This window comes from Eschrichtius robustus, chromosome 9, assembly GCF_028021215.1.
Source record: "Eschrichtius robustus isolate mEscRob2 chromosome 9, mEscRob2.pri, whole genome shotgun sequence".
Classification (NCBI taxonomy): Eukaryota; Metazoa; Chordata; class Mammalia; order Artiodactyla; family Eschrichtiidae; genus Eschrichtius; species Eschrichtius robustus.
In genome coordinates this window covers 49,364,775-49,381,663 of record NC_090832.1, presented here as the reverse complement: position 1 = coordinate 49,381,663, position 16,889 = coordinate 49,364,775, and the positions used below count along the sequence as shown (strand labels likewise).

Below are 16,889 nucleotides of genomic sequence, written 5' to 3'. Positions count from 1 at the left end.
TTAATCAGGGTGAATTAAAACATTTAACTTTAAAATTAGTTAACTGAACCTCAATTCAATTATGTAATATCTTAAGTATATAATACAATGCCACAGGGGAGATAGAGACATGAGATCCATAGTTTCCATCTCATTGAGCTTACAATCTCCTAGGGAACTAAAGAGAAGTGTTGAAATAACTATAACACAAGCTAGAACGTGTGAGAACATTTAGGAGTAGCATAGCTACATAGGAATTCAGAGTTTCGGTTAGGTTGTTCAGAAAAAGTCTACTACATTCAACAAACATTTACTGAAGACAAACTGTGTGCCAGGCACTATGCTCGAGGATAAATAAGACATAGTACCTTCCTTCAGGCACTCTTGGTATAAAAGGGAAGCTGTCACATAAATAGGAAAATTCTACATGGAGTAGCTGGTGGCCTATTAGAATTATGCACAAAGGAGGGAAACTAAAACAGTCCCGAGACTGAGAGGAGGGTCAGAAGAGGCTTCCTAGAGGAAGTAACACCTCAGCTGACTCTTCAAAGATAGGTAGGGATAGTTCTGGTTCAGTGTTGTCATCATAAGCCTACTCCAGCCCCTCTCCCACTGATGACAACTAACAACTCATGATGAAATACAAAGAGCAAGTACCTGAGGACTCTGAAGAGTCAACAAAGGAGGGGAATCAAAACTTAGAAAAAAAACCCTTCAAGGCAATGAGTTGCCTGGCCTGGGTAACTAAAACTCTGATAGAAACCCCATCTTCCTTGTTCAAGGAACTGAGAAATGGAGACGCTCTGGGTTGGAAAGTGAGTGGGGAGGTGGGTAGGGGAGAGCTAGAGAAGGTGATCACTAAAATTTTCTGTATGAACCACGCAAGCGCCTTGGGTTTGCCCCTGTGTGTGACAGACACCCGAAGCAGCACAGCAACGGCTTTGACAACTGATTTGAGCATTAAACCATTGCCCAAGTCTCAGATGAACGCCCGAGTGGTGCATGTTCAGGACTGGCCCAAGAGCAGCACAGCACAGGCTTTGATAACTGAACTGAGATTGGAACCATCATCCACAGAAGGCGATATGAAACTTGCAGCCTGAACTCAATCAGGTTGATTGCCTGCTTAAACAAACATTCTCCAGAGGAGGATTTTAACAGGACCCAGAGTCTGCGTAATGTAACTGTCACAATGTCCAGGATACAATAGAAAATTACCTGTCATACAAAGAAACAGGAAAAATGTGACCAAATCCCAAGGGAAATGACAAGCAACAAACACAAACCCTGAAGTAACACAGATGTTGGCATTTTCCTAGAATTTAAAGCAGCTATTACATGCTCCAGGAGGTAAAGATAAATGTAAAGAAAGGCATCTTCAGCAGAGAAAAAGAAACGATGAAAAAGAACCAGGTGGAAATTTTGAACTGAAAAGTACAATAACTGAAATAAACAAATTCAGTGGATACAGCAGAATGGAGATGAGGAAAGAGGCAGTGCACTTGAAGATAGAGACATCAACAGAAATTATCTAAACTGAAGAGCAGAGGGGGGAAAAAACAACTAGAAAAGAAAAAGAGAACATATGAGCATCAAGGATCTCTGCAATAATATCAAAAGGCCTAACATACAAGTCATCAGAGTCCCAGAAGGAGAGGAGAAAGAGATGGAGGCAGAAGAATTATTTGCCCTTAACAATTTGGACCTAACTTACTTCTCCCATATCATATTCTATTCTAACATATGTATATGCCTTTTGTTTCAATCACATTACACTTTTCTCAAAGAGACATTCCCTGATTCTGAAAAACTAAAACAGGTTCTCTTAAATCATAACACCTGTACTTTCTGGGGTAAACTGGGAAGTGATTAATGACCAAATGGATGGGGCTGGAGAGATGGGTTGCAAGGGAAATGATGATGAGACTCAGGTGTGTATAATCTGGGAGCCTAAGTGGGTGAGCTGGAGAGTAATCAGGTGGAAAAGAACATTTCAGATAAACGAGAAAGAAAAATATTTACACATTTTGAGGCTGTGGTCTCTGGTCAAAGAGCAAAAGGAAACAAAAAGCTAGAGTAGGATACACAAAACAAGGCCTTTCCTTCATCCACTGGCATAACTTTGTTGGGTCTTTGTTGCTGCGTGCAGGCTTTCTCTAGTTGCGGCGAGCAGGGGCTACTCTTCCTTGCGGTGCACGGGCTTCTCATCCCAGTGGCTTCTCTTGTTGTGGAGCACGGGCTCTAGGCGCGCCGGCTTCAGTAGTTGCAGCACATGGGCTCGGTAGTTGTGGCTCACGGGCTCTAGAGCACAGGCTCAGTAGTTGTGGCACACGGGCTTAGTTGCTCCGCAGCATGTGGGATCTTCCCGGCCCAGTGCTCGAACCCGTGTCCCCTGCACTGGCAGATGGATTCCTAACCACCGCGCCACCAGGGAAGCCCCCACTGGCATAACCTTATTCAGGCATTCTGCAAATCAAAGCCCTGCTCCACTTCCTTACAACAATGGAATTATTTGAAGGGACTGGGGGTGAGAGTGTGCTTGAAACCGAAGTTTTGGCTCCAGATTTCTTGAGCTATTGTGTCCACTGATTCGCTGACTGACTTTGGGCAAGTTGCTACTTTCTATGACTCAATCCTCCTATCTTAAAATCAGGATAACACGGAATTTAGAGTGTTGTTATGAGGATCAATTGAGATCATACACGTGAAAGCTTACATATGTGGTTCAACAAATGCTGTGGAGTAACAGATGAACGGCAGATCAATAGACGACAGACCTTAAAGGAACTAGGGCAGGAATTTTAGAAAGTTGTATAAGGGACAGACCTTGGGGTTCCCTTTACTCCCCAGGAGACCCGGGGAGAGGGAGCGAAGCCATACCTTGTATTTCTTGGCCAGCACTTCCTTCTGACGGCTTGGCTGCATCTTCCCTCCTGATTCGTCGGGTCCCAGAATGCGGCTTCAGCTCGCTCCGCCGCGCGGCGCCCGCCCGCAGGGCCTCTGTGCGCTCAGCTAAGTGGGATGCTGAGGCCCGAGCGCGGCGTCCAGTCTCCTGGGCAACCCTATAAACTTCCGGTTTGAGGTAAGGCCGCGGTTGGCTAGAGGCCACATTTCCGTCACGTGACCCGGGCAGGCGCCCTGCGTGTGCGAGGGCGCGCGTCCGCTGCCGGCGACACCCGGCGCGTTCCGAAGTTCTACTCCTCGGCCCGGACTAGGGCCTCCCCCGGGGAGGTGGCGCCCAGCTGAGACCGCCGGCTCTGGAGGAGCGGGGCCGGGGCAGGGCTCGGAGTTCTCGAGGCTCCGCTGAGAAGCCGGACGGCAGCAAGACCGCTGCTCGCGAGCCTCCAAGCTGGAGCTGGAACTGGAACCCTGTGGGGCCGGGGCCCTGGCTGCCGGGCAGCGGCTGTTCCCGGCCGAGGCCCCAGAGGAGAATGAGCCGGAGGCGGTGGCGGGCTCCCGGCGGAGCGGCCGGGCTGGGAGCATGCTGCGCTGGTTCATCACCGTCCTCCTGTGTGCCGCCTTCCTGGGGCTGGTGAGAGCCGGGGCTGGAACCCTCCCAGGCCGAGTCGTGAGCAGAAGTCCTGCAGAGAACGCGGCCTTCCGAGCTCCTGTCTCGTTTCCGCCGCTTGCAGACTGGGTGTCCTTGGGCTCCTTAATCTGCCGGAGCCTCAGTTTCATAATCTGAAAAATGGGCACAATTATAATCTTAGAGGGTTATTGTCAAGTGTGAAACCGATTTTCGTAAAATATTTTCCAGCTCCAGCAAACCTTTCTACCTCTCCTCCGTGGGGTCGGGGGGATGCAAGAGGGGTTGCCAGGTCTATAGCCGCCCCCGCACCCCCCCCCCCGCCTCCTGCGTTCACCCAACCCCCCAATTATTGCACAAAGTTGCTCTACTGGGTTTTCCTCTTCCTCGTCTGACCAAATTCACCCCTTATTTTTGCAGGTGGGGAAATAGACCCAGAGAGGGGAAGTGACTTCTTTGTACCACACAGCTGGTTAAGTGGTTGAGCCAGGAATAATGTTTCTTATTCTGCCTACAATCTTATGTAAAACAAAATTTCAGGTCCTTCAATGTTTTTCTAAGAACAAACTGCAAGGCTAGTTTGGCCTTTTGCCAACCCCTTTGGCCGCCCTGTGGTCACTTGTCTTAAATATTGGGATCCTGGGGAATTGGGAGAGTAAGTCCTCTGAGCAGAGTCACTTCTGACCACTTAGTGTCTCTTCCTTTGAGCCACGCTTGATTCTTAGAGTATTTGTATTTGAAGAAAACTCATTGCAGATGATGTGCCAGGTCCTTTTAAGTGCTTTGCAGGTGGGAACTAATTTGGTTACAGCTGGGGCGCAGCCTTCCCTTCCTGTACTAGGCACTTACTCTGCGCCTGTGCCCAAGCCTGCCCGTAGCTGGGGACTGCTCAGGCCTGGAGAGGGGCTACACCCAAGCGTTTAGAGCAAATTCGTGCAATTAGAATCACTTATTCTTGAAATGTAGACCGATTGGAAACATTTTTTGTGTGTCCAACGAATTTCCTGTGAAAGCCAACTGCAGCCCCTAACTTTTGCTAAAGTTACATGTCTCTGAGTAAAATTTTATTTTTAAAGTCATTGCATACACGCGTATGTAATATTCTCTAAGAAAGCCTTACAGATGGTACTCCTGAGGCTTTGGTTTTCTTTGAAGAAAAATGTAGATTTAGAAACATTCAAATTGTTTATCTCTTGCATGTTTTATATGTGTAATTCAGAGGAAGGACCCCATGTACATCCAGAAATATTGCTGTTTTGACAACATCAAAAAATGGGGATAATATTTTGATGGTTTGCTAACTTAAATTTTCAACATCAAAATTCTGGTGTTATTTGTGCGTGCAGTATATTTCAGACTATTCAAAACGATTTCACAAATTTTTTAATGTCACATTTTACTGTTAATACAAATACTGTAGTTTTTTTCTGGTATTGTTCAAAAAGGAAACAGAATTGCAGCAAAGAGCCAAAAGAATTAAAGAATTTTGTAAAAATCGAGAGTTGTCAAAACTAGAAAAACACTAGGACTTGACACACCAGAAATAGGAGTCTATAGCTCTACTAGTACTAGTATTTTCATTATGAATTTGTCTTAACTGTGGGGCTTAATCTCCTACATTACATTGAAATCCCCTCCTCCCTTTTTAATACTGAAAAAAAGCTACCACCTAGATAGACAGTATTTTAATGATTGTAAATGAAAACTTCTGTCTTTTTAAATTTTAGGGAATGAGTGTCGCTATACTGGGACCCACGTTTCAAGATTTGGCAACAAATGTGAACTGCAATATCAGCAGTCTTTCTCTGATTTTTGTGGGCCGTGCCTTTGGATATTTGGGTGGCTCTGTGATTGGTGGAGTTCTTTTTGACAATATGAATCATTTTCTTCTTTTGGGTAAGTAAACAACAATTTTCGCTTCTTTGTGACTTTCGAGGAATTTACAGTTTGTTTTTAAATATGAAACATACTGGCTTACAGAATGGTTGACAACTTAAGGGTAGTGTTTAGGTATCCTCAGTGGAAGTCAGGTTTCCCTGGTGCCTGCTTTCATCTTGGCAGTTACTGGGAATCTGGTCTAAACCCCTCTGGAAATTTAGATTAGCCCTAGAGTGTGTTAGCGATCCTTAGCCTTCCCGACCTTCATTGTAGTTTAGGCACTACTGCTGGATAACATATTAGTTGTCCAAAGAGCTCTGATTGTCAGGGTTTAGGGTAGATCTCCTGGGGCCATAGATCAGAATAAACTCCTTGAACCTCCCCAGATTAGACCCTGAACTGAGAATGAGGTGGGAGGGGATGGTGGGTGAAATGATGAAGGCTCAATTTTTGTCCCAGCTGCCCCATGTTAATGATTACCCCAGGCCTCTCTACCTCACTCTCAAAATAGATGGCAAAGCTTTTAACTTACTCTTTTTTTGGATAAATTGACATGTTTAAAGAAAATGTAGATTAATGTGATAAAACTGGTTTGGACGTAAGGAGATAATTTACCATTGTTGATGAATGAGTAAATAATCTCTCTGATATCCATAGTGTGTCGAAAGAATATACTTCTTACTTATATTTCCCTCCCTATTCCCCAAATTTGTTTAATACATTTCTACTATGAACTACTATAGTAATTGCATTTAATTTTTGTCTTTTTAAATTTTTTACCTCATATCTAAACATCTCTTTAGGTTGTTAAATATGAAACATTTAAATGAATAATTTTTGAGCTCTGTTTTGCTATAAAACTTTGCCTTGTGGTATAATGTATGGTTTGATTATTAGCAGTACTAGAAATGTATTTATATTAGAATAACTTATATTTTATAGTCCATAAAGATGATAAAAGCTTTTAAATGAAATAACTGTTAGTAGAAGCTGAACCTCTCATCTACTCATTATTACTCAATTTTAATTTGACCTGTTTTACATTTTTGGGAGTTTCTATGATGTTGACTTGATCCATAACCCTTTCCCATGAATAGTGTTTTTTATAGCTGACTTTTACTTTTCTTCTCAGGGGCGTCAATGTTCGCTACCACAATTGGTCTTTATCTTGTTCCATTTTGTAAGACTGCGGTGTTACTGATTGTCGTCACGTCCATCTTTGGTGTTTCAATTGGCATTCTGGATACAGGTCAGTGAGCCCTTCATTGTCAACTCTGGGAGTAGGGACTTTCTACTAGAAAAAGTAGAGCATATGATATTAAATTGTCACTTGCAGTGTCCCCTAAAATGACACTGACCTACTGAGTTGGTCATGGGATCTCCAGGTCAGAACCACCTTTCCGGCAACTACTCTTCTTGCCAAGTAGGGTGCCCATTTTTGAGCAGCCAACCACAGAGTGAATTCAGAGAATTTTGTTCTTTGAGAGATTGTTGATTTACAGTATCCAAACAGGGGAGGGGCCCCCAGGTGGGTAATTACAGTGCAGGTGAGCAGGTTTTCATTTCGGGATAGAACTTTATCATTGTAATATGGCAGGAATTGATGGGTTAATAGAACAAACCAAGTTTGGAACCACTGTTTGGCCGAGGAAACATAGAAGCAGCTCTCCCAATTTAAAATGCACTCTGCTTTTTGAACTAAGAGAAACCTGTGCTGCGTATTATTTCCCTTCTTTTCCTATTCTCTCAGAAGATCCTGCCCTCCTGCAGGAGATCCTCTCCATGTATCTTCATATCTTTTAAAACCTACTAAATAACATATGTGACATTTGTTCACCCCTAAAACCAACGTTCTCCCCCTCTTCCTTGCTCCCCTGTTATTTGATAGGTTGGGGAAATATTTTTTTACTTTGGGCTTAATTTGGTTGTGAAATTACAGGATGGAATTGTATGGAATTCTATGTTTATCTGCAAATATATTAAAAAGAAAGAGAGAAAACACAAGACTTGAGACTTCTTGCCTTTCACCATGTATATACATAGACAGTGTAACTGAGGGTGTTAAAAGGTGTCCGTGTTCCTTGTTTCCTGCAATGGGCACAGCAGAATCTTGTAATGGTCAGGTTCCTGAACATGTGTTTTGCATCTGCCATATACATAAATAATTTTCTTCAAGTGGCTACCAATTGCAGGTACAGAAAAATTTGGTAATTTGGCCACTATCTGATGATAATATGTATTTAAAATGTTTAAAAATAAATAACTATATAAATATCCTTCCCTACCCCCACCCCTCCTATCCCTGGTATTAGAACTGTATTATAAAAAGCCTTGGGCTAATGTACTTGGCTCTAGGAAATAGTGGTTTATTAGCTTGTAGAATCCCATTTGTGAGTGTGTGATGTTCAGTGCTTAGAGGTCGCTGGTGGTATTGGTGAGTTAGAGTTTCTTAATCATAGAATTGACTTAGTTGCAACAGTTGATAACTTAGAATATTATAATCCTTGTGCCATGTAAAATAGACTCATCTATTTTGAACTTTTTTTTTTTACTAAGTTACTATGATTAAATCATTCTCCCCATCTTTCATTGGTAGGTGGTAATGTCCTAATCTTGGCTATTTGGGGGGACAAAGGAGCCCCCCATATGCAGGCCTTACACTTCAGTTTTGCCTTGGGTGCCTTTTTGGCTCCCCTGCTGGCTAAATTGGCATTGGGCAGGATGGTGTCTGCTGAAAACCACACAGAGGCTGACTTTAACCATTCTGCCTTCAACCAGTCATCTGAAGCTGACTCAGAATCTCTACTTGAAATACCTGACGATATGAATTTACTGTGGGCTTATGCTGTTATCGGTGCTTATATTTTTGTAGTTTCTCTCTTTTTTTTTGCTCTGTTTGTAAAGAAAAGCTCAAGGCAGGAAAAAGCAAAAGCATCTGCTCAGAGGTTTCGAAGAGCTAAATATCACAATGCCCTTCTTTGTCTCCTTTTTCTGTTCTTCTTTTTTTATGTTGGAGCCGAGGTAACATATGGCTCTTACGTTTTCTCCTTTGCAACCAGCCATGCTGGCATGAAAGAAAGTGAAGCGGCTGGGTTGAACTCCATCTTCTGGGGGACCTTTGCAGCCTGCAGGGGTATGGCAATCTTTTTTGCTACATGTTTACAACCTGGAACCATGATTGTGTTGAGTAACATTGGCAGCCTGGCTTCATCTTTATTTCTGGTGCTTTTGGACAAGAGCCGAGTTTGTCTCTGGATAGCAACTTCAGTGTATGGCGCCTCAATGGCAACCACATTTCCCAGTGGTGTGTCTTGGATTGAGCAGTACACGACCATCCATGGGAAAGCTGCAGCATTTTTTGTAGTCGGTGCTGCCCTGGGAGAAATGGCTATTCCTGCAGTAATTGGAATTCTTCAAGGAAAATACCCTGATTTGCCTGTAGTTTTGTACACCTGTTTGGGGTCATCAGTAGCCACTGCTGTTTTATTTGCTGTGCTGTATAAATTAGCCACCTTGCCTATCAGTCGTCAGCAAAAAGCGAGGACCAGAAAGCTTTGCTCTCTAGCTCTGGGCTAAATGACTATGAGGAAGAGAATGAAGAAGAAGATGCAGAAAAATGGAATGAAATGGACTTTGAAGTGATCGAAATGAATGATACAATGAGGAATTCTGTAATAGAGACACCTAGATATGTTTTGATGGAGCCCACAGCTGACGTCTCCAACCAATCCCACTCAAATGCGTTAATGTTTGAGTCCTCTCCAGTTAATATGGGCCAGTCCCCTGTGAATCACCTTGCAAGAAACCAGGACAAAAGGGACTAAGGCCTAGAGAAGAGGGATTATTTACTGACTTCCCTGAATAATCACCAGTTCTAAAGAGGCCAGTCAGAGCAAAGTATAACAGATTTCAACAAGCTTTGGGGGTCAAAATTTCTAGGTCCGAGTATAGCAAATGCTAAAAGGTTTTGAAATGTTTTGTCATTCCCAGAGCCTTTCATAAAGAACCAATGATCTCATACAGCTGGATCCTGTTGTGAGGCTCGCGTTTGGTGGCATGTGGCTGATTAGGCACTATTTTATGGCCTCAGAGTGTGCAGAGAAGGCATTTGTTTTTGAGAAGTTGGGTGCCATTCAGATAGAATGAAACTGTTTAGTAGTTGAATTGGTTAGCTGAACAAGTTATCCGTCGTCAGTATTCTGCCAGGGAAGTTGAGGAGAATCATTTCATAAAAGAGCATCTTTGAAAATGGACAGAGATTTTTATTAATTGTTTCACTCTGTCTGTAGTGTTGGACCAGAAAATGCTAATTACTCATATGATTTCTGATTTCTATGAAGAGAACACAGAACAGGCACAGACCTGGCTTCAGGCCTCCACTGCTGCTTACTAGTCTTCTGGCCCTGTACTCAGTCATTTAACTTATGTAGGTCTCGTTTATCTCATCTCCGATCTGTGATTCTCTAATGAAAATGCGATGACTTTCAAACTGGGAATCCATAATTTTTAAAGTTTGTGCAAGATAGCTGCTAGAAATGAATATAAGTGCCACCCCATTCTTCATTTCAAATGAGAAGCGAAAAAAATTGATAGCTTTAAGAATGTGCTACTGACTATGAATAGTATCAATTTAAGACTCAGTGTTTAATACTTTATTTGAATAATTGTCTGAAGAATACATTTTTAGTACCGTATTTCATCGATTCTGAGATGCACCTTTTTCACATTTTTAACATCTCTGAAATCAGAATATGTGTTGAAATCAATGATCGTTTAACATTGTGGCAAAACTTAATTGACAGTTTTTTCCCATATACTTTCTATAAAGTAGCGTTGCATTTTACAGTCAGTGTCTTAGTTTCAGTGACTATAATAATTCATTCAATTATGGAGATTATACTATTTTTACAGACATTTTAAAAAGAGAAGTTATTTTCATATGCTTATTTTCTCTAATTATGTTCAAACAGGATTTGGAGATGCCTTGTTCCGATTTTTAAAGCTGTTTCAGGGTTACTATGTTAGTAGTAGGGCTGTGGACAGGGTCTCTTGAGGTCCTTTGCCTAGCTCAGTGACACAGTCTGGGAATGAGCCTTGCTGTTCCAGGAATTGCCCCTCATTGAGTCTGGTTGGTAATCATGTTGTACTGCGCTGTAAATTAGGTTGCTAGTTTAATTTACAATGAGACACAGTCTTTTCCAATGATTGGAATGCTTGTATCCCCCTCCACTTGTATCCTCTGGATACAAGTGGATACAATACTTGAAGCCCTCTGGGCTTCCTCTTTGCTGAGTTTGAAATACCTGGGAAACCAAAGTAATGATTAGAAAGTGGCTTGGGAGCCTGAGAGTCAGGGATCATGAGTATGGCAAATGGGCTATCCTTTGATAAATGACTGGCATTGATGACAGATTTTATTCACTTCTTTTTAGCACATTTTATGCTGAATAATACCTAATTTCTACTTGGTTGCAGTATGTCTACTTTTTATCTAATTTCTATAAATTTGCCTTTGTTTTTTCTTAAGTGGAAAACTACCTTTCTTGGCCACTGTCCATTATTGGTTCATATTAACAATCTGACAGTTTTGGAGAGGGCTGGTGAAGAAATTAGCAGTGAAAAGCCTATTCTTCTTGCTCTTTTTATACTGTATTTTTTTTAAAGTAATCTTTTATTTATTTATTTATTTTTATATATTTTTTAAATTTTTGGCTGTGTTGGGTCTTTGTTTCTGTGCGAGGGCTTTCTCTAGTTGCGGCAAGCAGGGGCCACTCTTCATCGCGGTGCGTGGGCCTCTCACTATCGCGGCCTCTCTTGTTGTGGAGCACAGGCTCCAGACGCACAGGCTCAGTAGTTGTGGCTCACGGGCCTAGTTGCTCCGCGGCATGTGGGATCTTCCCAGACCAGGGCTCGAACCCGTGTCCCCTGCATTAGCAGGCAGATTCTCAACCACTGCGCCACCAGGGAAGCCCCTATACTGTATTTTTGTCTTAGCTAGAACTTGGAGATTATCTCTGCTCCATTTACTGCTTTTTCTCAGGTTGTTGGAATTTAGGCAGTAGCAACTATTTGGCATCTGCACGGCTTGCTAGAATAGGGATTCTACCTGCAGCATCTACATTTAAAGGGTAGAAAGGCAACTCAGGGAAAGAAGGTAATAAGAACATGGCAGAAAATTTGGAAATCCATGAAAAATGCATTAGAATTCCACAAACCAAAATGTGAATGGCCAGATGAGATTATAGGCATTGTTAAAGTTTGATAATGTATTTCCATATTGGAAGGATAAGACTTAGTACAATTCAGGAATTAGCATTCATCCTAATAATCAGTTCTTAGTTAAGTAAGTGTCTGCTGATACACAGGTAACCAATAACGAAATTTTCTATTGCTGAGTAACAAATTACCACAAATTTAACAGCTTAAAACAGCAGAGTTTGTTTCTTTAACCTTATAGTTTCCTTGAGTCAGGAGTTTGGGCATGGTGTCACTGGGTTCTCTGCTCACGGTTTCACAGGGCTGCAGTCAGGCTGTTGGAAGAGTTGTGCTTCTTTGTGGAGCTTGGGCTTCCCTTCCAGGGCCGTGTGGTTTTTGACAGTATTCAGTTCCTTGCTGTGGTGGACTGAGGTCTCTGTTTTTTGCTGGCTGTCAGCAGGCACCATTCTCGATTGTTAGAACCTCCCACAGATCCTTGCTGTGTGGCCCTCTCTTAGATCCTCTCAGAAGTATGGCAGCTTGTTTCTTCAAAGCCAGTGGGAGAATCTCTTACCAGAACTGGCTAAGCTGGTGTCTTTTATAGTATAGTGTAATCACAGGAGTGACATCCTGTCACCTTTGCCATATTCTGTTGGCTAGAAGGAAGTCGCAGATCTGCCCAAACTCAAGGGGAGAAGCTAGTATAGAGATGTATCTGATTATTGGGGGTCACCCTGGAGTGTGTCTGCTATACTCAGGTACCTGCAAAACTCAAGAGAGCTAGAAAGTTTGAGCTGGGGGAAGAAAGACCTTCAGCAGTCATTGAAAGTGATTATAGATACAGCCCACTGAACGTACTAGTGAGGGGATGGAAAGTGCCCCATAGACCAGGCCAATAAACCTAACTTGGAGTTAGGCTTTTTTTTCTTGAGATTTTATTTTGTGTCCTTTACCACTGTGCTTTTTAAAACCCGTTCAAATGCAGCATAATATGAGGGAAATAGGTAAGTTTCAGTTTAATTGTATTTTCATAGTAAAGTCCAAGAACACTTTGACAGCATTTTTCAATTACTATTATTTTTTAAAGAAAAATCTTTTTAAAATTTATTTATTTATTTATTTTTGGCTGTGTTGGGTCTTCGTTTTCTATGCGAGGGCTTCCTCTAGTTGCGGCAAGTGGGGGCCACTCCTCATCGCGGTGCGTGGGCCTCTCACTGCTGCGGCCTCTCCTGTGGCGGAGCACAAGCTCCAGACGTGCAGGCTCAGTAGTTGTGGCTCACGGGCCCAGTTGCTCCGCGGCATGTGGGATCCTCCCAGACCAGGGCTCGAATTCGTGTCCCCTGCATTGGCAGGCAGACTCTCAACCACTGCGCCACCAGGGAAGCCCGAAAAATCTTTTTTAAAAATCAGTTTTTATTATACAAGTAATGAAGGTATAAAGAAAGGTCATGATAGAAGATTAGGGAAGTACCTAAAAATATAAGGGACAAATATAAGTAATCATAATCCTAAACACCTAGAAAGTTCTTACATTTCTAATCAACTTAATTTCCTAAGTCAAGGGTAAAGGGGTAAAAAAAAAAGTTTCCTTCTATCAGATTAGGTATCAGAAACAACTTGAATTTTGTGTCCAGATTATACTGATACTACATTTGGTGGACTGGTTTTTAGTTTGAAGAATTGTAGTTTATTAAAAACAAAAACAGTGTAGCAACACATTCCTGAAAAATGTGTGAGACCCAGATTACATGTAAAATGATTTTGTTTCAGGTAGATTTACTGAATAGTCAGGATAGCTTTCCCATAACCAGAACTTTTGTTTTACCATAGCAATGTACCATTTTCAATCCTGCCGCTTAAAAAGTTATTACTAAAATAGAGCTTAAAATTCTTAGTGGAAGTAGATATATTCTTCTGGGATGCCCTGTATTTGTGTTTGTTAAGTGCCCTTGTTTTGTTCATGGTGTTGTAAATGTTTGTGTGTGTTTGTATATGTGAACCCACAGGTATTGATGTTTTCTTATGCTATGGGGATGCTGTGGAGGTAGAGGTGATAGGGAAGGGATACAGAAAAGCTTCCTGTATGATTCAAAGTTTGTTAGAAATGTTCTTTTTTTTAAAAAAATTTTATTTATTTATTTTGGCTGCGCCGGCTCTTAGTTGTGGCACGTGGAACCTTTGTTGCAGCGTGCAGGATCTTTAGTTGCGGCATACACGTGGGATCTAGTTCCCTGACTAGGGATTGAACCTGGCCGCCTTCATTGGGAGCGCAGAGTCTTTCCCATTGGACCACCAGGGAACTCCCAGAAATGTTTTTTTTTTAATTGAAATTTTTATGAAGATTACTGTAGATTTACATGCAGTTGTATGTAGTGTTTTTTTCAAATTTGCTGAGAGAGGGTTACTTGCTCAATGTGGAAGGGTGGAGAACTAGACTAGTGCTTCTCATACTTTAATGTGCATTAGAATTGCTTGTTAAAATACAGATTCTAATTCAGTTGGACTGGGGTAGGACTGAGATTCTACATTTCTAACAAGCTCCTAGGTGCTCTTGGCCCTTGGATTGACCACACTTTGGGTAGCAAGGTCCACTTTTTGGGAGTGTCAAGTTCTTTGCTACTTTTGGGAATTTCATTTGTTTTGTTTTAGCTTTTCTTTTTTTTTTTTTAAATGGATGACCACAACAAAAGCAACAATGATTGCAATTGCCAAACACGAAACACACTCATACTATGTCATAATATTGACATTCAGTCCAGTAATCCTCTACTGTAACAGCTCCTTTGCTTTGCATTGAAAATTGATTTGTATATTTTTTGCCTCTGAGTCCTTGTGGGATTTTTTTTTTTTTTATTCAAACAGAAAGTCACAAAAATTATAATCATCCTCATCGGTTCACTCAGTCCCATGTAATCAGTTTTTTTTTCATCTTGATCTTTTGTTAGCACTTTTATGAATTCATCAATTTTCCATTAGAATTCTGAAAATGCTTAATTCATTCAGTTCAGCAGTATAGTCAGTTACCAGAAACCTGTACTTGTCAGAGTCTTTTCCATGAATTCCTTGAAGATGAAACCCTTTTATAGGAACATTTTTGCAAAAGCATCAGAGTACACCTAGAACTCTCTGTAAATGACAAAAGACTTAAAAATGTCCATGGTTAAAGATTTGATGAAAGTTCATAATGATGCAATTGACAAGGAAATTTAGTTATTTCTGAGATACACATTTTAAAGTAATAACAAGAATTATGACTTATAACATTATACCAGAACATATAAGATTTTTAGAAATTTCATGTGATGTCTGAAACATTTATATTAACATATTTCCATACAAATAACCCAAAGAAGGTTTAGCATTAGTTGTTTTTTTTGTTTGTTTGTTTTATACTGCAGGTTCTTATTAGTCATCAATTTTATACACATCACTGTATACATGTCAATCCCAATCGCCCAATTCAGCACACCACCATCCCCACCCCACTGTGGTTTTCCCTCCTTGGTGTCCGTACGTTTGTTCTCTACATCTGTGTCTCAACTTCTGCCCTGCAAACCGGTTCATCTGTACCATTTTTCTAGGTTCCACATACATGTGTTAATATACAATATTTGTTTTTCTCTTCCTGCCTTACTTCACTCTGTATGACAGTCTCTAGATCCATCCACGTCTCAACAAATGACTCAATTTCGTTCCTTTTTATGGCTGAGTAATATTACATTGTATATATGTACCACAACTTCTTTATCCATTTGTCTGTCGATGGGCATTTAGGTTGCTTCCATGACCTGGCCGTTGTAAATAGTGCTGCAATGAACATTGGGGTGCATGTGTCTTTTTGAATTATGGTTTTCTCTGGGTATATGCCCAGTAGTGGGATTGCTGGATCATATGATAATTCTATTTTTAGCTTTTTAAGGAACCTCCATACTGTTCTCCATAGTGGCTGTGTCAATTTACATTCCCACCAACAGTGCACGAGGGTTCCCTTTTCTCCACACCCTCTCCAGCATTTGTTGTTTGTAGATTTTCTGATGACGCCCATTCTAACTGGTGTGAGGTGATACCTCATTGTAGTTTTGATTTGCATTTCTCTAATAATTAGTGATGTTGAGCAGCTTTTCATGTGCTTCTTGGCCATCTGTATGTCTTCTTAGGAGAAATGTCTATTTAGGTCTTCTGCCCATTTTTGGATTGGGTTGTTTGTTTCTTTAATGTTGAGCTGCATGAGCTGTTTATATATTTTGGAGATTAATCCTTTGTCCGTTGATTCGTTTGCAAATATTTTCTCCCATTCTGAGGGTTGTCTTTTCGTCTTGTTTATGGTTTCCTTTGCTGTGCAAAAGCTTTGAAGTTTCATTAGGTCCCATTTGTTTATTTTTGTTTTTATTTCCATTACTGTAGGAGGTGGATCAAAAAAGATCTTGCTGTGATTTATGTCAAAGAGTGTTCTTCCTATGTTTTCCTCCAAGAGTTTTATAGTGTCCCGTCTTACATTTAGGTCTCGAATCCATTTTGAGTTTATTTTTGTGTACGGTGTCAGGGAGTGTTCTAATTTCATTCTTTTACATGTAGCTGTCCAGTTTTCCCAGCACCACTTATTGAAGAGACTGTCTTTTTTCCATTGTATATCCTTGCCTCCTTTACCATAGATTAGTTGACTATAGGTGTGTGGGTTTATCTCTGGGTTTTCTATCTCGTTCCATTGATCTATGTTTCTGTTTTTGTGCCAGTACCATATTGTCTTGATTACTGTAGCTTTGTAGTATAGTCTGAAGTCAGGGAGTCTGATTCCTCCAGCTCTGTTTTTTTCCCTCAAGACTGCTTTGGGTATTCGGGGTCTTTTGTGTCTCCATACAAATTTTAAGATGATTTTTTCTAGTTCTGTAAAAAATGCCATTGGTAATTTGATAGGGACTGCATTGAATCTGTAGATTGCTTTGGGTAGTATAGTCATTTTCACAATATTGATTCTTCTAATCCAGGAGCATGGTATGTCTCTCCATCTGTTGGTATCATCTTTAATTTCTTTCATCAGTGTCTTATAGTTTTCTGCATACAGGTTTTTTGTCTCCCTAGGTAGGTTTATTTTTTTTTGTTGTTGTTGTCTGTGTTGGGTCTTCGTTGCTGTGCACAGTCTTTCTCTAGTTGCGGTGAGCGGGGGCTACTCTTCGTTGTGGTGCGCGGGCTACTCATTTTAGTGGCTTCTCTTGTTGCAGAGCACGGGCTCTAGGTGCATGGGCTTCACAGTAGTTGTGGCTTGCGGGCTCAGTAGTTGTGGCTCGTGGGCTTAGTCGCTCCGCAGCATGTG

At 41.3% G+C, this 16,889-nt stretch overlaps 1 protein-coding gene across 1 annotated transcript; it reads left to right on the top strand.

Annotated features, from left to right (window-relative positions):
• The first annotated feature begins 3,154 nt into the window (after positions 1–3,154).
• On the top strand, positions 3,155–9,207 carry MFSD4B (major facilitator superfamily domain containing 4B). The gene is given in 5 exon segments (XM_068551258.1): positions 3,155–3,511; positions 5,233–5,401; positions 6,516–6,632; positions 7,980–8,912; positions 8,915–9,207. Coding segments are annotated over 5 exon segments (1,563 nt in total). The 5' UTR covers positions 3,155–3,460.
• The last annotated feature ends 7,682 nt before the right edge of the window (positions 9,208–16,889 follow it).